The sequence below is a fragment of the Mustela putorius genome, unplaced genomic scaffold (genome assembly GCF_011764305.1).
Source record: "Mustela putorius furo isolate JIRA1106 unplaced genomic scaffold, ASM1176430v1.1 tig00000640_pilon_pilon_pilon, whole genome shotgun sequence".
Lineage (NCBI taxonomy): Eukaryota > Metazoa > Chordata > Mammalia > Carnivora > Mustelidae > Mustela > Mustela putorius.
Genome location: NW_025421432.1, coordinates 1,723,281 through 1,747,964, shown reverse-complemented (window position 1 = coordinate 1,747,964; position 24,684 = coordinate 1,723,281). Strand labels below are relative to the sequence as shown.

The window sequence follows — 24,684 nt, the reverse complement described above, 5'->3', positions numbered from 1 at the left end:
AATATCACATGGTTATTAAGAGAATATCCTTTCGTGGTTTCATTTTAAATTATCCTGATTACTAAATAAGATTGGGCACCTTATCCTATGTACCCATTGGGTGTCATCTTTATGAATGGACTAATCAAGTCTTTTCACTATTTTTCTTTAACATAAATTAATGTTCCATAAATTTGCAGGAATTATTTATGTGTTTTAACTATTAGTCTTTTTCTAATTATAGTACTTGCAAATAGTTTCTATCAGTGGTCACTTTTCTTTCCACTCTTTCTATGACATCTGAAAACAGAAGTTCTTAATATTAATGTGATTGAAGGGTGCCTGGGAAGCTCAGTTGGTTAGGCATCTGCCTTCAGCTCTGGTCATGATTCCAGCATCCTGGGATTGAGTCAACAGGGAGTCTGCTTATCCCTTTCCCTTTGTCTCTTGCCCCACCTTCATTTGTGTTCTCTCTTGTGTGCACACTCTTTCTCAAATAAATAAATAAAATCTTTGAAAACATATTAATGTGATTGAATTTTTAATCTTTCAAGATTTGCTTCCTTCCCCTATCTCAAGGTCATAAAACTATTCTTCAAAACTGTCTTCTAAAAGTACTGTAGAATTGCCTTTTATAGTTAAATTTTAATCCACTATGAATTGATTTATTGTAAAGTAAGAGTTCTAATTTTTTTTTGTGTGTGTAGTGAGCAGAATCATAGTCTACCAAAGATGTCCACATTCCATTCCCCAGGACCTATGTATATATTACATGAAAAGAGAAATTAAGGTTGCAGATGTAATTAAATTTTCTAATCTGCTGACTTTAAGATAGAGAATCCTGGATTATCCTGGTGACACAGGGTAATTTCAAGGATCCTTTAAAGTGGAAGAGGGAGACAGAAAGAATGTCAGAATTACAGAAAGATTTAAAGATGCTAAGCTCTGCGCTTTGAAGACTGAAGAAGGAACCATGAGCCAAAGTATGCAGGCTCCCTCTAAGAGCTGTCAAAGGTAAAGAAATGGATTATCCCTTAGAGCCCCCAGAAGAAATGCAGCCTTGAAGTTACCTGATTGTCGCACAGTGAAACTGACTTTGGACTTCTGACCTCCAGGGGGCTAGATAATAAATTTATGTGATTTTAAGTCACTAATTTTGTGGAACTATGTTATAGCATCAAAAGAAACTAATATAACTGTATAAGTAACTACTGTCCTAGCACCATTTAATGACTACTCTTTCTTCTAATGATAAAAAATGATATAACAAAGGGTTTGTTTTGCACTATTAGCTCCACCAGCAAGCCAAAAAGGCAATCATCTAAATCACTATTGTTTAAAAAAATAAAATGCTGTTATTTGGGTAAGACAAGTTTCTCAATCTTGTTTTTCTTCTTCAGTAATGTCTTGGCTTTACTTGCTATTTAGCTCTCTCACGTGTATTCTGAAACAACTTACAAATTCCATAACACACACAAATACACATGCATACACACACTAATAAACTTTGGAGATATTCATTAGATATACTGAATTGCAACAATCTAGCTATCACTTTGTGAAGTGCTGACATTTTTATAACACTAAGTTTTTTAAATTCATGAACATATTTCTCCATCTATTTAAGAATCCCCTCTCAACTAGTAACATCCAAAAAAAAGTCTCTTGTGTTCCCAAAGCATATTCATTTTTAAGGATGGCCTCACTGTTGCAAGAATTTAGCTCTCCCAGCACTAAATGATCATGTTGGTTAACCATTAACTCTGGTATCTGGTCAGGTACCCCCATGCCTCTTTCTTGACACATGTATGACATGTATCCATCATTATGATATGGATTTTCACTGCCCTAAAAATCCTCTGTATTTCATTTGTTCATCCTTCATCCTACCCTGAGCCCTGACATTTTTATTCTCTCCATAGTTTTGCCCTTTCCAGAATGTCATATGATTGGAATTCTAAAGTATATAGCCTTCTCAGATTGGTTTCTTTCACTTAGCAATATATATTTAAGTATCTTCCATGTCTTCATGGCATCATACCTCTTTTTTTTCTTTCCATGTTACATTGTACACACAACAGTGTACACAATAATGTTACACTGTCTAGATGTACCCCAGTTAATTTATTTTCCTACTAAAGGATATCTTGGTTGCATTCAAGTTTGGGAAATTATGAATAAAGTTGCTATAAACACCAGTGTGGAGATTTTTGTGGGGACATGTTTTCAACTCCTTTGGGTAAACATAACGAGTGTGATTACTGCATCATACGGTAAGTGTAGGTTTAGTTTTATAAGAAACTACCAAACCCTTCCAAAGTGGCTCTCATTTTGCATTCCCACCAGCAATGAATGCAAGTTCTTATTGTTCCATATCCTTTCTAGCATTTAGTGTTGTCAGTGTTCTGGATTTTGATATCCTGCTGTTTAATTGCATTTCTCTATTCATTTCTCCACAGGGTTACTGTACTTCTTTTTAAAAAGATTTTATTCATTTGACAGAGAGAGAGAGAGAGAGAGAGCGCACAGAGGGAGAGTGAGAGAAAGAAGCAGACTCCTCACTGAGCAGGGAGCCCAATGTGGGGCTTGATCCCAGGACCCTTGGATCCTGACCTCAGCCAAAGGAAGACAGACGCTTAACCAACTGAGCCATCCAGGTGCCCCAAGGGATTAGTGTACTTCTTAAATCTCTTGGACTCATGGATATTTTTCCAATATTGGAATATCCTTACTATTACTAATGCCCTATTTGCTCTTTTCTTTTTTCTCAAATGGCAACTAACATGCCTGTGAAGGCTATTCACTGTATTCTCCATCTTTTTGTTTCTTCTTGCTTCACTGTAAATGTTCTCTTCTGACCTGTCTTCCAGTTTACTATAATTTCTTCAGCTGTGTCTATAATACTATTAATACCACCCACGGATTTCTTAATTTCAATTATTTTATTTTTCAGTTGCAGAATTTTCACCTGGGGTATTTTTTTTTGCGTGTTTTGGCCGTCTGACAAAATATTTTTATTTCAACATAAATTTTAAGTAGTTTTTTTTAAAGTTTTTTTTTTAAATTAACATATAATGTATTATTTGTTTCAGGGATACAGGTCTTTGATTTGTCAGTCTTACACAATTCACAGTGTTCACTATAGCACATACCCTCCCCAACATCCAACATCCAGCCACCACATCCCACCCAACCCCCTCCTCTCTGGCAACCCTCAGTTTGTTTCCTGAGACTAAGAGTCTCTTATGGTTTCTCTTCCTTTCGGGTTTCATCTTGTTTCATTTTTCCCTCCCTTCCCCTATGATCCTCTGTTTTGTTTCTCAAATTCCTCATATCAGAAGACAATATAATTGTCTTCCTCTGACTATTTTGCTTAGCTAAATACCCTCTAGTTCCATTCACGTAATTGCAAACAGCAAGATTTCAGGGTTTTTTGATAGCTGCATAATGTCCCATTGTATATATATACACCACACCTTCTTTAACCATTCATCTGTTGATGGACATCTAGGTTCTTTCCATAGTTGGGCTATTATGGACACTGCTGCTATAAACATTCAGGTGCATGGGCCTCAGGTAGTTTTTTAATAAAAATGTTTAATTGTAGATTCACATGCAATTATAGAAGAGAATTCAAAGAGACTGTTATTCCCTTTATCTGGTCTCCTGAAATGTCTCAAAATGGTAACATCTTGCAAAATGATAGTACAGTATCACAACCAGGATACTGACATCAATGCTGTGAAGTTTAGGAACATTTCCATCACCACAAGGATCACTCATGTTGCTGTTTTATAGCACACCCCATTCCCATCCATCTCACTCCTTCTTCCCCAGAAACAACTAACCTCTTCTCCATTTCTATAATTTTGTCACTTCAAGAGAGTTATTTAAACAGAATCACACAGTATATACCACCCAAGACTGGACTTTTTTTCAAAACATTTTTTGTAGTTTCATCCAGGTTGTTATATATATATATATTTTTTTTTTAAACAAGCAACCCATTTTTTAAAGATTTCATTCATTATTTATTTGACAGACAGATATCACAAGTAGGCAGAGAGGCAGGCATAGAGAGATGGGGAAGCAGGCTCCCCGCTGAGCAGAGAGCCCGACGTGGGGCTTGATCCCAGGACCCTGGGATCATGACCCGAGCCGAAGGCAGAGGCTTCAACCCACTGAGCCACCCAGGTGCCCCCAGGTTGTTATATTAATAGCACATTCCTTTTTATTGCTGGATAGTATTCCATGATATGGATTAGTGCTGTTTAAGCATCTACCTGTTGAAGGGCATCTGGGTTGTTTTCAGTTTGGAATGTTATGAATAAAGCTGCAGTAAACATTTATACACAAGTTTTGTGTCAAGATAACCCCGCCTCTTCTGACACCTTATTAGTGCTAGGAGTTCCAGCTTCCCACATCTTCTCCACTGATGCTCTGGTAGGGGTGGCTGTGTAGCTCCTGGGCAATGGTGAAAATCCTCTCTACTAGGCCTTCTCTGATGCCACATTAGTGGGGAAAGAGTGTTAACACCTTTTTATTGCTGGGTGGGCAGGAAGTTCAAATTCCCACATGGTCTCTGACATTGTGGCAGCTGTGGTGGGGTGCTTGTTACCACCTGGTGGGGTGCTTGTTACCACCTGCTGGGGAGGAAATCCTAGTTTCCTACTTGGCCTTCTCTGACACCATTCCACAAGTGATGTTCAGGAACCTCATTATAGTGTGGAAAGAATGGGAGTCTAGCCTTTCCATTTTGCCTTTGTTGACATGGGTGAGAGGGGGGCCACAGTGTTTTATTTGGTTTCTGGCTGCAATATGGTAGGCCTGTCAAAGGTTTTCCTGTGCCTCCCTCTTTCCTGGTCCTTTGGCTGGAAAGAGAAGGTTTTTTACTAGGGCTTTATTTGTTTGTTCATTTTTGTTTGTTTGTTTTTAAAATGCCCATAGCATTTCTGGATTGCAGTTTACTTCAGTTCCAATATAAAGTTTTTTTAAGGCAAAAAAAAGTGGGTGTTATGTGTAACTAATGAATCACTGAACACTACATCAAAAACTAATGATGTACTATACAGTGGCTAATTAAACATAACTAAAAAAAAAAAAAAAGATAAAAAGAAAACCCAGGAACTCCCACTATACTGTTTCTTGGGTCCTGAGATCTTGAGCTAGTTTGCCTTATTCTCTCGAAGATTCTTTCAGAGTCTTCTTAGGTTTTATTGATAGTTCTAGATTTCTAATTATAGTTACCAGGAAAAACAGAAAACTGTATATCTATTCCATTTTCCCAAAATGGAAGTTTCTCAAGTTGTTATTTTAAGCTTTTCTCTGAACTCTAATGAGTCCAAACTACATTGCGTGTAGTTTACCTTGGTTTTTGGTCATGTTCTATTTCATCATATGGCTGGTTATTTTGGGTTGCTTGCCAAATGCTATATATAGCAAACTATAGTGATACTGGCCTAGATTTATATTATTTTTGTCCAGAGCAGGTTTGCCAATAGTAGATAGCTAGAGAAAGTAGTACTCTGAAATACTTTAATCACAGCTTCAGATAATTCCAAGTGGGGCTTTAGAGCATTTTAGAGCAGTTTTATTTATAGCTCATCTTTACTCATACTGTGGACCTAACTCAAGATATGAGCGGTGTGCCTGGCATATGGAGTCCTCCTCCTAGGGCAGGCCATGAACTTTAACTTTTAACCATTACTCTACTGAAAGTTGTACTCACCTTCTCTGTCTACTTTGTTAACTGTTAAGACAGACAGCTACCTTTTCAAGAATTGGCAGATGCTTCTGGGGAAATGCAGCCCTAGAAGCTGGGCTTATCTCTCTTGATTCCTATCTTCTTCAAGGTATTTGCCCTGTAGTTTGTTGTTGTTGTTTTCCACTAATAAGAAGTATTTTAACATCTAATTTTGACTTAACAATATACAGAGGCCTGATTTTTTTCCAAGTGTCCCAGAAAAGGATTCACTTCAAGTACGAATAAATTTTGTAAGATACATGGTGAAATTCAAGTACCTACATAAACACAGAACTTATATTTTTTCCCTAGTTTTATTGGGAAATAATTAGCATACAAGTTTAAGGTGTATAGCATGATGGTTTGATTTATATATATTATGAAAAAATTACCACAAAGGTTCAGCTCTAACATACATCTTCTCATATAGGAACATTTAAAAAAAGGAAAAAAATTTTCTTAGGATGAGCACTCTTAGGATTTACTTTCTTAACATTTCTATATATCATATAGCAGTGTTACCCATAGCCATTGTGTTGTACTTATTTATCTTATAACCTAAAGTTTGTACCTTACGGTCACCTCTCTCCAACTCCCCATCCCCCATCCTCTGCCCCTGGTAACGATATATCTTTCTATGAATTCAGGGATTTCTCTTTATATTTGTTTTTGTTTTGAGATGCCACATATGAGTGAGATCATACAATACTTGTCCTTTCCTGTCTTATTTCACTTAGCATAATGCCCTCAAGGTTCACTCATGTTGTTGCATATGGTAAGATTTCCTCATTTTATACTGGCTGAGTAACATTCCATTATGCTTTCATCCATCGAAGCACACTTAGATTGTTTATATCTTAGCTATGGTAAATAATGATGCAATGAACATGGGGGGTGCAGATATCTTTTTGAGTTAGTATATTCATTTATTTCCGATATATTACCGAAGGTGAAAATGCTGAATCATTTGGTAATTTTATTTTTGAATATTTGAGGATTCTCTATATTGTTTTCAACAGTGGTTGTACCAATTCATAATTCCACCACAGTGCACAAGGATTTCCTTTTCTCTGTATCCACACCAACATGCTATCTCTTATCTTTTTAATGATGGCCATTCTAACAGGTGTGAGGGGATCTCTCTGTGGCTTTCTTTAGTAAAGATTTATTTATTTGAGAGAGAGCGAGCGAGCAAGGGAAGGGGATAGAGAGTTGGAGAGAGAGAAACTCAAGGAGACTCCGCACTGTGCATGGAGCTGACGTAGAGCTTGATCTCACGACCCTGACATCATGAACTGAGCCCAAACCAAGTCGGACATTTAACTGACTGAGCCACCTCAGGCACCCCAATCTCATTGTGGTTTTAATTTCCATTTCCCTAATGACTAGTGATGTTAAACATCTTTTCCATGTACTTGTTGGTCTTTCATCTACCTTTGGAGAAATGTCTATTCAGGCCCTTTGTCCATTAAGAATTTTGTTATTGCTGGGGCGCCTGTGTGGCTCAGTGGGTTAAGCCTCTGCCTTTGGCTCAGGTCATGATCTCAGGGTCCTGGGATTGAGCCCCACACAGGGTTCTCTGCTCAGCAGGGAGCCTGCCTCCCCCACGCCACTGCCCCCTCTGCCTGCCTCTCTGCCTACTCGTGATCTCTCTGTCAAATAAATAAATATATGAATAGATCTTAAAAAAATTGTTATTGCTGTCATCAAGTTGTATGGGTTCTTCATGTAACAGATATATAGTTTACACATATATTTTCCCATTCCATAGGTTTCTTTTTTTTTTTTCCACTTTGTAGATGGTTTATTTTGCTGTGCAGAAGTTTTTTTAGTTTGATGTAGTCTCATTTGCTCATTTTTTTTTTTATTTTGTTGTTTGTACTTTAGGTGTCATAACTAAAAAAATCATCATCAACACCCATGTCAAGGACCTTTATTCCTATGTTTTGTTACAGGACTTTCATGGTTTCAGGTTTTACATTTACGTCTTTAAGCCATTTTGAGTTAATTTTTGTGAGTGGTTTAAGATATGGGTCCAGTTTCATTCTTTTATGTGTGAATATCCCAGTTATCCCAGCACAATTTACTGAAGAGACTGTCTTTTCTCCATTGGGTATTCCTGGCTCCTTTGTGAAATATTAATTGACTATATATGCTTCTGTTTATTTCTGGGCTCTCAAATCTGTTCCATTGGTCTATTGGTCTGTTGGTCTGTTTTTATGCCAGTACCATCCTGCTGTGATGAGTACAGCTTGAAATTAGGTAGTATGATCTCTCCTGCTTTGTTATTCTTTCTCAGGAATTCTCTGGCTACTCAGGGTATTTTGTGGTTCCACATATATCTTAGGAGGTTTTTTTTTTCTTTCTTTCTTTTTTATTTTTAAGTCATTGGGATCTTGATAGGGGATGCACTGACTCTAAATGGCTTTTGGTAGTATTTACATTTTCACACTATTCTTCCAATCTATGGACAATGGATAGCTTTTCATTTATTTGTGTCTTGACTTGACTTGTCATCTTGACTTCTTTCATCAGTGTTTTGTAGTTTTCAGAGTAGAGATCTTTCACCCTCTTGGTTAAATTTATTCCTAACTATTTTGTTGTTTTTGCTGTTGCTGTATTTGCATTTCCCTAAGTTTCTTTAATTCTTTTTTAGAAAATTTATTGTTAGGGTTGAGAAACACTACTGATTTTTGTATGTTAATTTGTATTCTGCAACTTTATTGAATTCAGTTTCTTTCACTGAATCATTAGGATTTTTTATACATAAAATGTCACTTGCAAATAGAGACAATTTTACTTTTTCCTTCCCAATTCTGATTCCTTTTCCATCTTTTTCTTGCTTGACTGCTCTAACTAGTACTTCCATTACCATGTTGAACAGGAATGGTGAGAGTGGGCATCGTTTTTTTATTCCTGATATTAGCAGAAAAGCTTTCTACCTTTCACCACTGAGTATGATATTAGCTGTGGGTTTGCCCTCTATGGCCTTTATTATGTTGAAATAAATGCTTTCGTTATGCTGAAATAAATGCCTTCCATGCTGAACTTGTTGACAGTTTTATCATAATTGGATGCTGAATTGTGTCAAATGTGTTTTCTGTGTCTATTTAAATGATAATGGCTCTTCTGTTCTATTAATATATCACATCAATTGAATTGCATATTTTGAGCCATGCTTCTATCCAGAGGATAAATCACTTGATCATGGTGACTGGTCCTTTGAATGGCTACAGAATTTGGTTTGGTAGTATTTTATTGAGAATTTTTATACCTATACTCATCAGGGATATTGGCAAGTACGATTCTTTTCAACAGTGTCTTTTTTCTGGTTTTGTTATCAGGATAATGCTAGGCTCATAAAATAAGTTTGGGAATATTCTCCCTTTTTGGATATTTTATAAAAGTTTGAGAATAACTGATGCTAATTCTTCTTTAAATGTTTCAGGAAAGGGGCACCTGGTTGACTCAGCTTGTTAGACTTCTGACTCTTGGTTTAGACTCAGGTGATGGTTCCAGGGTAGTGGGATCACACCCTGCATCTAGCTCCGTGCTCAACACGGAATTACCTGGGATTCTCTCTCTCCCTCTGCCCTGCCCCTGACACACACGTGTGTCCACTTGTGCATATGCTCTCTTTCTCAAATACATACACAAATAAAATCTTTGAAAATAAATAAATAAATAAATGTTTCTTAAACATCATCAGTGAAGACAGTTGGTTCTGGGGCTTTCTTCATTGAGAGGTTCCAATTACTGATTCAATCTTCTTACTGGTAATTAGTCTATTGAGACTTTGTATTTCTTCCTGATTCAGTCTTCATAAATTGTGTGTTTATAAGACCTTTTCCATTTTCCAAGTTGTCCAGTTGTTGGCATATAGTTGTCATAGTAGTCTCTTTTGATCTTTGAATCAGTTGCAATGCCTCCTTTTTCATTTATAATTTTTTTAAATTTTCTATTATATTATTTTTATGTCATTTTTATTTTTAAACCATAGGACAATGCCTATAAAAAATTTTTTACAAAACTTGAATTATTTTTATCTTATTGGATAACAGCAATACAAAACATAAATACAATAGAAGGAGAGCATTTTTCTTCCTCTTTCCTCTCACGAAGTAGATTAAGATAGAAAGGGAGAATCCAAGTTTATCCCCGTGAATTGTCCAATTATTGTCTAGGTTTTTATGAGAATGAGAGAATAAAAAAAGCACCACTATCTTCGCCTGGCTACGGTGTGTAGTAAAAGGAACGTTTTCAGAAGAGTCCTTTTTGTATTCACTCAGAGTTAAAACTTCTTTCCATCCACTGCTGCTTTTGGAAGATTTAGCTGTAATGGAGGAACCATAGATGCCCTCAGATACCCACGTCCACCAGGAGTCCCAGAAACAAAGCCGCAGCCGCTGGTGTCCTCTGCTTGTTTGTGCTCATGCTGTTGGTACTGCTGATCACCATCGAGGTGGGGGCAGGGCTGCTTCCTAGAGTCTTCAGGGGACAATCCCTCTCCTTGCCACTTCTGGTTTCAAGGGGCTGACCTCATGCAACTTCTGTTTCTGTTGCTACTTCTTCCTTTTTTTTAATTTTTACTGATTTGGGTCCTTTCTCTTTTTTCCTTGGTTACTCTAGTTAAAGGTTTGTCAATTTTGAGGGTGTGAAGGTGGCTCAGTTAAGTGTCTGACTCTTGATTTTGGCTCAGGTAATGATTTCAGGGTCATGAGATTAAGCCCCGATCTGCCCTGTGCATGGAACCTATTTAAGATTCTCTCTCTCCTTCTACCTCCCCAACTTCCTGCTCATGTTCTCTCAATCTCCCCCTCAAAAAACTGGTTTGTCAATTTGGCTTACCTTTTCAAAGAACCAACTCTCAGTTTGGGTAATCTCTTTTATTCTTTTTCTATTCTCTAGTTCATTTGTTTCTAATGTTTATGACTTTTCTTATAACTTTGGGCTCAATTTGTTCTTCTTTTTATAGTTCCTTAAGTCACAGAGTTAGGGTGTTTGGGATCTTTCTTGTTTTTTTTTTTTTTCTTCTTCTCCCTCCCCCCTTCTTTCTTGCTGCTTAATGTAGGCATTTATTGCTAAGAACTTTCCTTTTAGACTGTTTTTTCTGTATCCCGTAAGATCTGGTATGTGATGTATTCCCATTTTTATTTGTTTCAAGAAACATTTTAATATCTTCTTTTTCACTAATTTTCATGTATTTGTGAACTTTCCAGTTTTTAATTTTCAGATTTTTAATTTTATGCCATTGGGGTCAGAGTATACAGTTGGTATGATTTCAATCTTCTTGAATTTGCTAAGTCTTGTTTTGTGGCCTAACATATGATCTACTCGAGAAGATGTTCATGTGCACTTGAAAAGTATGTGTATTTTGCTATTGATGAACAGAATGTTCTATACACGTCTGTTAAGTCCATTTGGTCTAGAATGTTCAAATCTTCTGTTTTCTTATTGCTTCTCTGTCTGAATGATGTAGCCAGTATTGAGAGTGGGACGTTAAAAGTTTCCAACTATTCTGGTATTACTATTCATTTTTCCTTTTAGCTCTGTTAATTTTGGCTTTATATATTTACATGCTCCAATATTGGGCACATAAATATTTACAACTGTTAAATCTTTTTGGTTTAAAAGATTTACAACTGTTAGATCTTTTATCATTATATAAGTGACAATGAGGGTGTCTATTTTTACAATTTTTATTTTAAAGTCTATTTTGTCTGTTGTAAGTATGGCTACCTCTGCTTCCTTTTGATTACTATTTGCTTGAATTATCTTTTCATCCCTTCACTCAGTTTATGGGTATTTTAAGGTGAAAGTGAATCTCTTATAGGCAACGTTTTGTTGGATCTTGGCTTATTTTTGTTTTTTTTTAATAGAGTCAACTACTCTATATTTTTCAACTGGAGAATTTAACCCATTTTTCATTCAATTGGAGAATTTCACTCATGTTCACTCTAAAGTAATTATTGACAGGTAATTACCACTGACATTTTGTTAACATATTATGGTTGTTTTGTAGACATTTTATGGTTGTTTTGTTCCTTGTTTTTTCTCCTGCTGTCTTTTATTTTGATGTCTTTTGGTATCTGTATGCTTTGAATTCTTCATTGTGTTCTTTTATGCAATTATTACAGGATTCTTCCTTGTGGTTACCATGACACACCTCTTAAACTTATAACACCCTATTTTAAATTGGTAACAACTTAGTTTCAATAGAAATCACAAACTCTACACTTTCATTTCTTCTCCCCAACATACATTTTCCTTTTGTTACAATTTAAATCTTTTTATGTTGTGTAACTAATAACATTATTATAGTAGTTGTGGTTAGTTTTTAAACTTTTAAACTGGAGTTTTAAGTGAACTATGCACCTTTATTACTATATTGCAGAATATAACGATATTATATATATATAACTATATTATATTTATCATTATCAATGGTTTATACTATATTTTTATGATTTAATATTCCTATACTTCCATTCAAAGAACTCTTATTTAGCATTCCTTATGAGGCAAGTCTAGTGGTAAAGAGCTCCTTCAGCTTTGTTTGTTCAGAAAAGACTTGATCCCTTCTTTGTTTCTGATGAACAGCTTTTCTAGGTATAGAATTCTTGTTTCATAATTCTTTTCTTTTTTTCAATATTTTCCATACATCATTCCATTCTTTTAGCCTGGAAAGTTTCTGCTGAGAAATCTGCCAACATTCTTATCAGAGGCTTTAACTTGTATATAACCCCTCTCTTCTCTTATTGCTCTTAAAATTCTTTGTCTTTGACTTTTGACAACTTAATTATGTCTTGTACTGCCACCTGGGTTCAATCTATATGAATTCCCTTGGATCTTAGGGATAAGGATGTCCTTTTCTCTCTCCAGGTTTGAGAAGTTTTCAGCCATTGTTGCCTTAAATATACTTTCTGTCCCTTTGTTTCTGATCTGGAATACTTACAATACTAACACTGTTTCTTTTCAATGTGTCCCATTTTGCCATAGGGTTTCTTCATTCTTTTCACTTTTTGCTTTTCTGACTGGGTAATTTTTAATGCCCTATCCTCTAGGTCACTGATTCTTCCTTCTGTATGAACAAGTCTACTATTGAAACTCTCTATGAAATTCTTCCATTCAATTATCATACGGTAGACCCTTGAATGCCATAGGTTAAGGATATTGAACTTCCATGTAGTTGAAAATCCATGTATAACTTTTGATTCCCCTAAAACATAACTACTAATAGTCTACTATTGACTGAAGCCGTACTTATAAACAGTCGATCAATACATATCTTATATGTATTGTGTACCATATTACAATAAAGCTAGAGAAAAAAATGTTAAGAAAGTCATAAGGAAAATATGTTTATAGTACTATACTGTATTATCAAAAAAAATCTGTATAAGTGAATCTGTGAAGTTCAAACCCATGTTGTTTAAGGGTCTTCTGTACTTTTCAACTCTAGAATTTTTTTTTTTTTTAATGGCTGATTTTTCCTTGTCAAAATTCTCATTTTGTTCATGCACTGTATTCTGAATTTGTTTTTATTTGTTTGTGTTTTCTTGTAATTCACTAGATTTCCTTAAGAGGATTACTCTGAATTCTTTTTTGCTAGATCTCCATTTCTTTAAGATCACTTACTGGAACTTTACTAGTTTCCTTTGGTGGTATATTTATCTGATTTTTCATGACCCTTGATTCTTTATGTTGGTATTTGAGCACTGGAGTAATTGGGCTCCTCTTTCACTTCAAAGATTTTCTTTGATAGAGACCATTTATTACTCAGCTCAATTTGGCTTTCTGGGATTGTCTACTGGTAACATCCACAGGTAGCACGGACTGCTATTATGGTCTATTTTGGGGTGAGGCAACTATTCAAGCTCTGAGGATGGGGAGTATGCCTCTGCTTGAGAATAGTTGGATAGAAATGTTGGCTTGGTTCTCTACTGTATGAGGCTATGGAATGGACTCCATGGTTGCCTGGATTCTCTAGTCATGCTAAATAGATGGTTAGTAGTATATGGGGCTATCATTAACTTCCTTGCCATGGCAGGGAAGCAGGATAAGACCCAGGGCCTATATAGCCCATTGTTTGGGGGCCCAAATCAGGCCAGAGTGTGCACTGAATTCCCTAGTCAGGTGATGTTACTGGTTTGATTCTGCAGCTAAAGGATGACATGGGCAGTAATCTCTGTTCAAGTGCCTCTAGAAGTAGGGCTGTTGAATGGGCTATGTAGCTTTCTGTGTGTTTCCTGGTTGGACAAGCTGAAGGCTGTATTCAGCAACGAGTGGGTCTATGAATTAGATTCCTTGTCCAGGTGCAGCGGGAGAAGCAACTTTAAAGTTGGGAGAGCTCTGGAGTTCCCTGGAGTTTAGTGGTTACCATTCAGTGTTCTCTAAAGTTGGGAAAGCTCTTTGCTGTCTTAACTCAAGCCAATCCACACCCCAAGTTCCCTAGCTGAAGAGGGCCACTTGCTTTGCTTTGTAAACTACTGGCTTTGCCTTTCTCTAGACTCAAGCATTGCTAGACTACACACCTTCCTGGAGCTGCTGCCAGCCCTTTTGTTCAGATGGGTCAAAAAGACACATTCCACAGTGATGTTATCTGTCAACTCCCTTAACTAGGCAAGAGGGAAGAGGCTACTCCAAACTACTCTCCAAATTTTCCAATATTCTACTATTCCCGAATAGGTTCTCCAGTTGGGAGGGACTGAGAGCTACCTTAACCCTTGGCCAAATTAATCTTCCTGTCTGTGCCTAATAAATCAATCCTTCATACTTGGTACTGGATTTGCTCTGGGGTTAATCAGCTCTGCCAGCCTGTCTCCTGGCTGGAGTGCCACTGAGCTTCCAGATGTTATCACCAACACTTATGGTCAGATGGCACTAAAAGATACTCTCAAAGGGGCAAACCAGGCTCTACAGATGGCAAAACTTCTCATCCAAGGATATGAATCAGTCAGAGGTGCATGCATCCCACTGAGTTTCCTGGTCAGAGTGAGCCCCTGACTTGGTTCTGCAGATGAGCAAATCCACCAATTGGGATTATTACTTGGGCACTACAGGTATGAACCTGGTCCGCCAATATCCATGTGCTGACTATTGCAACCCCTTTCCTCCTTCTCCATCTCAGTAAAATTATCAGGGGTTAAGCCCCCACAGACTTCCCTGCAATAACTGTGGGGCAAGATCAGAATATGGGCTTTCACAAAGTAACCCCCAATGCTGGTCGGGTGGCTGTGCCCCTGGGTTCTTTTCCTACTGGAGGAACGAGAGGCTCAGGGGAGAACTCTCCATATGCTGGCTACACTGGCTTGAGGGGAGAAGCAATGTAGTCAGCATGTAGCTGCTTCTCTTGCCCTTCTGATGAGTCTCTCTTGGTCTCTGAGGTACAGGGAGGTGCTTTGGCCTCACCCCCATGTTCCAGGATTTTTTCAGTGGTGTCATATTTTTTAAGAGCTGCTAGTTGTTCTCATGAGGGGGAACAAAGTGAAGAACAACCTGTGTTGCAATCTTGGTGAAATCACTCCCTGCCCTGTAATTCTTAACTCTCTTGATTGGTCTTTGATGTTCTCAAACCAATTAAAAACAAATACACACACACACACACACACACACACACACACACCTTCAATGTTTTTTACTTTTCTCAGGATGGATTCTAATGATCTAGTCTGTCATTACTGGAAGTGGATTTCTATCACTGTCTTTGTCTTTTGCACATGCTATCCTGACTAGAATACAAAATACTTCTCTGTGGAAAAAGATCCTATGGATCTAGAACCTAACAGGCTGTCTGTCATATAAAAAATTAGTTGCCAGATTGAAAGAATAACAATGTGTAAGTCTTGGCAAGTAATGAGACTATTTGGTCCGATGATGGAAGAATAAAATTAAATATAACAGAGATTTACAAAGCTTGATAATGGTCATGGCATTCCTAGGTTTAACAAAAGAAGTCAAGATAAGAAAGAAAGAGGACTAGAAATGGTGGGGAGTTCACTTTCAGATACGCTGAATCTGATGTATAGGTAAGGTACTTAAGTAAAGTGGTAAGAATGTATACTTTATTCAATATATCAGTTGTGGGGGCGCCTGGGTGGCTCAGTGCATTGGGCTTCTGTCTTTGGCTCAGGTCATGATCTCAGGGTCCTGAGATCGAGCCCTGCTTCGGGCTCTCTGCTTGGCGGGGAGCCTGCTCCCCACCCCCTCGGCCGCCTGCCTCTCTGCCTACTTGTGATCTCTCTGTCAAATAAATAAATAAAATCTTAAAAAAAAAAAAGATATCAGTTGTGAGGGAAACTCGTAAGAGAAAGAGGAAATATTATTAAGAGACAGACACTGAGTATAAAAATATTAGAGAACGTAATCTATAGAAACAAAGGCTTCACAGGCAACATAATGACAATAAAATCGTATCTTTCAATAATCACTCTCAATGTGAAAGGCCTAAATGCTCCCATAAAATGGCAGAGGGTTGCAGACTGGATAAAGACAGGACCCATTTATATGCCGTCTACAAGAGACTCATTTTGAAGCTAAAGATACATCCAGACTTAAAGTGAAGGGATGGAGAACCATCTTTCATGCCAACAGACCTCAAAAGAAACCTGGGGTAGCAATTCTTACATCAGACATTAGATTTTAAACTAAAGACTATAGTTAGAGATATAGAAGAATACTATACCATTCTTAAAGGGTCTATCCAACAAGAAGATCTAACAATTGTAAATATCTATGCCCCCAACATGGGAGCAGCCAACTACATAAGCCAACTGTTAACCAAAATAAAGAGACATACTGATAATAATATGTTAATTGTAGGAGACCTCAACACATGACTCTCAGCAACAGACAGATCATCTAAGCAGAAAATCAACAAAGAAACAAAAGCTTTGAATGACACACTTGACCAGATGGACTTCACAGATGTATACAGAATATCCCACCCAAAGTTCCTTGTGTGCAGAATATTCAAGCACACATGGAACTTTCTCTAGAACAGACCACATACTGGGTCACATATCAGGTCTCAAGGTATAACAAAAGACAGATTATTCCCTGTATATTCTCAGACCACAATGCTTTGAAACTGGAACTCAATCACAAGAAAAAGTTTGGAAGAAATTCAAACACTTGGAAGCTAAAGACCATTCTGCTCAAGAATGTTTGGGTTAACCAGGAAATCAAGAATAACTTAATGGAAACCAATGAGAACAAAGACACATCAGTCCAAACCTATGGGATACAGCAAAGGTGGTCCTAAGGGGGAAAAACATAGCCACCCAAGCCTCACTCAAAAAAATCAGAAAAATCCCGAATAAGCAAACTATCATTACATCTTAAAGATTTGGAGAATCAACAACAAATTAAGCCTAACCCATACCCAAGAAGGGAAATAATTAAGATTAGAGCAGAGATCAATGAATTAGAAACTGGAAAATAGTAGAACACATCAAGAAGACTAGAAGCTGGTTCTTTGAAAGAATTAATAAGATCAATAAACCACTGGCCAGGCTTATCCAAAAGAAAACAGAAAGGACCCAAATTAATAAAATTATGAATAAAAGGGGGAGAGATCATGACTAACACCAAGAAAAGAAAAACAATTATTAGAAATTATTACCAACTGCTATATGCCAATAAATTAAGCAACCTGGAAGAAATGGATGCAGTTCCAGAAACCTATAAACTACCAAGACTGACACAGGAAGAAATGAACAACCTGAATAGACCAATAACCAGTAACAAGATTGAAGCAGTGATCAAAAATCTACCAAAAGACAAGAATCTAGGACTTGATGGATTCCCTGGGGAATTCTACCAAACATTTGTAGAAGAAATAATATCTATTCTCCTGAAACTGTTTAAAAAAATAGAAACAGAAAGAAAATTTCCAGACTCATTCTGTGAGGCCAGCATTACCTTGATCTCCAAACCAGAGAAAGACCCCACCAGAAAGGAGAATTTTAGACGAATATCCTTGATGAATATGGATGCCAAAATTATCAACAAAATCCTAGATGATAGGATCCAACAGTACATTAAAAGGATTACCCACCAGACTAGGTGGGATTTATCCCTGGGATGCAAAAGTGGTTTAACATTTGCAAATCAATCAATGTGATAAAACACATAAATAAAAGAAGAGAGGAGAACGACATGGTCCTCTCAATTGATACAGAGAAAACATCTGACAAAATACAGCATCCTTTCCTGATTAAAACTATTCAGAGTACAGAGATAGAGGAAACATTCCTCAACTTCATAAAAGTTTTATGAAAAACCCACAGCAAATATTGTTCTCAATGGGGAAAAGCTGAGAGCTTTTTCTCTTAAGATCAGAAACATGACAAGGGTGCCCACTCTCGCCACTATTATTCAACATAGTACTAGAGGTCCTAGCAACAGCAATCAGACAACAAAAAGAAATAAAAGGTATTCAGATTGGCAAAGAAGAAGTCAAACTCTGTCTCTTCACAGATAACATGATACTTTATGTGGAAAACCCCAAAGACTTCACCCCTAAATTACTAGAACTCATACAGCAATTCAGTAATGTGGCAGGATACAATCAAGTAAGAAATCAGTTGATTTCTTAGAAGTTAAAAATGTAACTGTACAAAGAGCAATTAGAGAATCGATTCCATTTATAACAGCACAAAAAATGTAAGATACCTTGAAATAAACCAAAGAAACTATATGAACTATACTATAGGAACTACAGAATGCTCATTAAAGAGACTGAAGAAGACACAAAAAGATGGAAAAACATTCCATGCTCATGGATCAGAAGAATAAACATTGTTAAAATGTCAATGCTGCTCAGAGCAATCTACACTTTCAATGCCAACACGATCAAAATACCAATAGCATTTTTCAAAGTGCTAGAACAATCTTAACATTTGTATGGAAACAGAAAAGACCCCGAATCACCAAGGAAATGTGGAAAAGGAAAAACAAAGCTGGGGGCATCATGTTGTCTGATTTTAAGCTATATTACAAAGCTGTGACCACCAAGACAGCATGGTAGTGGCACAAAAACAGACACATAAACCAATGGAACAGAATAGAGAGCTGAGATATGGACCCCCAACTCCATGGTCAAATTATCTTTGACAAAACAGGAAAAAATATCTAATGGAAAAAAGACAGACTTTTCAATAAATGGTGCTGGGAAAATTGGATAGCAATGTATAGAAGAATGAAACTTGACCATTCTCTTACACCATACACAAAGATAAACTCAAAATGGATGAAAGACCTCAGTGTGAGACAGGAATCTATCAAAATCCTAGAGTAGAACATAGGCAGTAACCTCTTCGACATCAGCCACAACGGCTTCTTTCAAGATACATCTCCAAAGGAAAGGGAAACAAAAGCGAAAATCAACTTTAAAAACCTTCTGCACAGCAAAGGAAACAGTCCACAAAACAAAGAGGCAACCCACAGAATGAGAGACGTATTTGCAAATGACACTACAGATAAAGGGCTGATATCCAGGATCTATAAAGAACTTCTCAAACTCAACACCCAAAACCAAATAACCAAGTTAAAAAAATGGACGGAAGACATGAACAGACATTTCTCCAAATAAGACATACAAATGGCTAACAGACAAATGAAAAAATGTTCATCATTATCAGTCATTAGGGAAATTCAAATCAAAACCACATTGAGATACCACCTTACACTAGTTAGAACAGCAAAAATTGAAAAGGCAAGAAACAACAAGTGTTGGAGGCTGTGGAGAAAGGGAAACTCTATTAGGCTGTTAGTGGGAATACAAGCTGGTATAGGCACTTTGGAAAACAGTGTGGCCTTTCCTCAAAAAATTAAAAATAGTGCTACCCTATGACCCAGTAATTGCACTGCTGGGTATTTACCTCAAAGATACAGATGCAGTGAAAAGAAGGGCCATATGTACCCCAATGTTTATAACAGCAATGGCCACAACAGCCAAACTTTGGAAACAGCCAAGATGCCTTTCAATACATGAATGGATAAAGAAGATGTGGTCCATATATACAATGGAATATTACTCAGCCATCAGAAAGGATGAATACCCAACTTTTGCATCAACATGGATGGGACTGGAGAAGATTATGCTAAGTGAAATAAGTGGAGCAGAGAAAGTCAATTATCATTCAGTTTCACTTATTTGTGGAACATAACAAATAGCATGGTGGGCATTAGGAGAAGGAAGGGAGAAATGAAGGGGGGAAATCCGAAGGGGAGATGAATGATGAGAGGCTATGGACTCCAAGAAACAAACTGAGGGTTTTGGAGAGGAGAGGGGTCGGGGGATAGGTTAGCCTGGTGATAGGTATAAGGAGGGCATGTATTGCATGGGGCACTAGGTGTTATACACAAACAACGAATCATGGAACACTACATCAAAAACTAATGATGGACTGTAATGATAGACTAACATAACATAATAAATATATATATATTAGACAATGTCTAGCTGTACATAGGAGACAAGTAAGAGGAAGAATCTTTCATTAAATAGAAGACTGTGCACAGCAGGAAAAAGAAACTCAGAATGCAACTTAATGGAAGAGAAGAGGACAAGCGTTTGGAAAAAAACCAATTATCAAATGGTCAAATGTGACTGAAAGGTCAGTCAGGCTCTGGAATGAAAGAAGTCTTATAATACATATTATCTATCTTCTGAGTAGTCAAAGAAGGCAGGAACATGGAGGGCTGGAGGGTATTCAATTTTCAAGTGAGAAGAAAGATTCACAAAAGAATGGAGACAATTTTAAGTTGTCATTAGGACAATAAAAAAATTATAAAGAGATTTGAGGTCTCAAAAGAGGCAGACAGTCAATATTTGAGTGGACATAAATTTGCAAAATTATGTGACTTTTTTCAAGCAGGCTGGTATCTTGTGGTGAACTCCAGAGAAAGAACTACTTCGCAGGAAAGCATAAGAAATTCACTTGTAGACAATTCTGAAGATTGGTAAACATGGGAAAGGACATGGAGTCTGTAATCAGTTCTGGGAGTTATCTACATAGAAATGATAGTTTAAACTAATGTATGTATGTATTTATATGTCACAATTTCTATCAGTAAAAAAAGGTTATTTTCTCTCTTACAGAGAAATAATAACTAATCTAAAAGTAGTTTCTATCTCTGTTAATAGGTACGAATTTGTTTTCGAGAACCTTAAAATTGTCCTATTTTATTTTATTTTATTTTACTTTTTAAAGATTTTATTTATTTGACAGAGAGAGACACAGCGAGAGAGGGAACACAAGCAAGAGGAGCAGCAGAGGGAGAGGGAGAAGAAGGCTTTCCACCGAGCAGGGAGCCCGATGTGGGGCTCAATCCCAGGACCCTGGGATCATGACCTGAGCCAAAGGCACATGCTTAACGACTGAGCCACCCAGGTGCCCCCAAATTGTCCTATTTTAACTTGAAGAGTAATCCTATTGCAACCAAATGGTTATCAGAATCCTAAAATTGTAATTAGCAAGAGCATATTGTTGAAATTTGCCAGAATTGCAAATGTAAGCTTGAGTATAACAGTTACTGAACCAATGTATTATGGAAAAATTCTCCCATCCCTGACTCTTTGTCTATACAATGAATTACTTACATATAACATTTCAGTGCTTCTAAAATTCTAAATTACAATAGACACAGACTACTTTATCATGACACCAACTTTTCAGAACAAAAAGGAATCATTAGAGTCCCCACTTTAATAATGATTAACCTAAGATACAGTTGCTGCATACTTCTTTATTACTACTGACATTATGCTTAGATTCAAAGCTTCTTCTACCAGTAATAGAGACCCTGAATAAATTCACCTGGGCTAAAAGTCACTTCACTTACAAGACAACACAGTTACTCTTATTAAAATTTTCATACCATTTGGTGATGCCATAGCATTCTTTAATAATATCCTGAAGGACGGCTCGAAAGAAGAGAGATTCAGTAGGCAGCTGAAAAAAATGTAAATACATATGAGCACGAGAAACAAAAAACATAAATCGAATCAATACTAGAGAATCAGGACCATAAGTGAATGTTAGAAACCTGACTTTGTTGCAAAACAGAGGATACTTTAAAAATTTTTCTAAGTTACATTAAAACCCTGAGACTAATACTCACTGAGGAAGTGATTCTGCAGGAAAATAGAAGAAACTATAAGAGAAATGGCAGTGAATGAGGAAGAAAAAGCAAAATTAAAGAAAAATGAGCTAATGGCTCAAATGGAGTGCCGTTCAATTTGAAATGTGGAAATACGATGGAATACTATGCAACCATCAAAAGAAATGAAATCTTCCAATTTGCAACAACATGGGTGGAACTAGAGGGTATTATGCTCAGTGAAATCAGTCAGAGAAAGAAAATTATCATATGATCTCTCTGATATGAGGAATTTGAGAGGCAGGGCAGAGGGTTTTGGGGGGTAGGGAAGGAAAAAAGGAAACAAGATGGGATCGGGAGGGAGACAAACCATAAGACGCTCTTAATCTCACAAAACAAACTGAGGGTTGCTGGGGGTGAGGGGGATAGGGATAGGGTGGTGGAATTATGGACATTGCGGAGGGTATATGCTATGGTGAGTGCTGTGAAATGTATAAGCCTTTACAGACCTGTACCCTTGGGGCAAATAATATATTATATATTAATAAAAAATTAAAAAAAATAAAATGTGGAAATAAACTTTCAGGATCACCAAATCATTACTGGAGCCTGTAAGAGAGCAGTCAGGGAGCATAAGTGCACAAGAGAAGAGAACATGGATTTGTCCTAATGGCGGTAGAACAGAGATAGTATCACTTAGAATTCACACCTGAAAGAGAAGGTACTATTCTAACTAAGGACATGTCTAAAAATATGTCTGAGGTCTGAAAGGTCATAGCACTGGCTACTCTAGAGTTTGAAAGGGCATACTTTTTGTTCTTTGGAAAGGTTAGGATCAGGTGTCCGTGAAGGTTTTCCAAAGGGAAGAGAGTATGGCGGAAGAGAAAGGTTCCAGTGAATGATGGTATTTCTGAAGAAGCAGAGGTTAAAAAAAAAAGGTATTATACATAACATAAAACACTTCACTGAAAAAATGGAAGTGGTAATCAAACTAAAAAACTACAAAAGTTACCCAAACTCCAACCACATCCCCACAGACCTCCTAATATTGACAGTATAAGTAAATCCAATATAAAATATCAAATACTGTATGGTGACTAACATAACATAGTAAAATTAAAAAAAAAAAAAAAAAAAAATATCAAGATCAGCAAGAACTCTGGTTCCATGCCAAGTTACTAATGAAAAAAAGAAAGAAAGAAAGAAAGAAAAGGTAAGAAAACAGAAAAGAAAAGAAAAATGAGCCAGAATAGAGGGAGGTCAACAATATTGAATGGTTCTGATAAGACTAATAAGGTCAAAACTCCATACTGTGAAAAAAAAAAAAAAAAAAAACAACTCCATACTGTGCAGTGACTCCTAAAGTTTTTTTTTTTTTTAAAGATTTTATTTATTTATTTGACAGACAGAGATCGCAAGTAGGCAGAGAGGCAGGCAGAGAGAGAGGAGGAAGCAGGCTCCCTGCTGAGCAGAGAGCCCGATGTGGGGCTCGATCCTAGGACCTGAGATCATGACCTGAGCCGAAGGCAGAGGCTTTAATTCACTAAGCCACCCAGTTGCCCCGACTCGTAAAGTTTTAAAGACAGAGGTCAGTATATATTTTCTGAGTTATCCTTTTTTAAGTTCTAGTCTCCTTCAGTGCACAAAACTGTTATTTTTATCTGCTTGCATTCCAATGGAGTTAAGCACAAAATAAAATCTTGCCTGTGTGCTCAGGCAGAAACCCTACTGCCTCTCCACTCACCTTACCTCAAGTTCCTACACTGTGGGCCCCTAGTGCTGAAACTACAAAAAAACACAAGTTGGGAGTTGAGAGTTAACCTTATTATTTCTCCGCTCGTCACCTAATGGCACTGCCTTCTTAAGTCACTGGGCAATGTCTGACTTGCAGGATCTTGATAGGACACTTGGAAAGAACACATGGTATATCCTTTATGGATGGTGGGAATAGTGGGGAGAGGGTGATTCTAGTCATAAATGGGGTTAGAAATACCACAGTCTCCAATTCAGCTCTTAAAATAACACCCTGACAGCAGATATACACACATACTTGAGTGCCCACTATAAAAATTATATCCTTCAAAAGATACACTTCTTATATAAAATTTCTTTCTAAATACCACTCATTGACTTAAGACAAACTAATTTCTAAAGCTTTTTTTCTGGAAGACTGCTCCAAAACATTTCATTCTAAATTTCCCATCTCTGGATATACTTTTCATTTGGCATTTTTTCATCTTAAGTAATTCTTTTTTGTAGTACCAAAAATCTGTCTGTTCCTCACTTTCCCCAAATCCCTTCAGTTTTCTCACAAAAATGCTGAAATCTCCTTCATACATTAACACCTATTATTCTATTGATATTTAAGGCATTCTGGTAAATACAACATTACATGAAGTAAAATATTAGCATCAGTATTATAAATGGCTTACAAAGTTCTTAATTTTTATATGGTTAGCTATCTAATAAATAGGAAGTTTAATTTTATGTAAATATTATATGCAAGTCTAAAAATAGTCAAGCTGGTATTTGAACTGAAGAAGCCTAGCTCAGATGTCCCTGTACCAAGCCATGATGCTCTTTTGCCTCTTGGACACTTGAGCAGGGATGAGGTATCATTAGTTTTATTATGCACTTCATTTGGGGAAAAAAACCTCTTAAAAATATGGTGTGCCTTGGTGGCTCAGTCTTTAAGGGGTGACTCTTGACTTCGGCTCAGGTCATGATCTCAGGGTCCTGGGATTGAGCCCCTTGTCCAGCTCCATGCTCACTGGGGAACCTGCTTAAGGATTCTTTCTCCCCCCTCCCCTTCCGTCCACTCTTTCTTTCTCTCTAAAAACAAAAACCAAACAAAA

At 37.0% G+C, this 24,684-nt stretch overlaps 1 protein-coding gene across 7 annotated transcripts in view; it reads right to left on the bottom strand.

Moving 5' to 3' along the window:
* METTL25 (methyltransferase like 25) overlaps window positions 1–24,684 on the bottom strand; it is a 146,991-nt gene that overhangs the window by 50,358 nt on the left and 71,949 nt on the right. For all 7 annotated transcript variants that reach the window (XR_006607529.1, XR_006607528.1, XM_045082955.1 and 4 more), the window contains exon 8: window positions 21,608–21,681. Coding sequence is in view for 5 of the 7 variants with exons in the window: in XM_045082955.1 (XP_044938890.1) it covers window positions 21,608–21,681 (74 nt within the window). In the remaining 2 variants the exon portion in view is untranslated. The remainder of the gene's footprint in view (window positions 1–21,607; window positions 21,682–24,684) is intronic.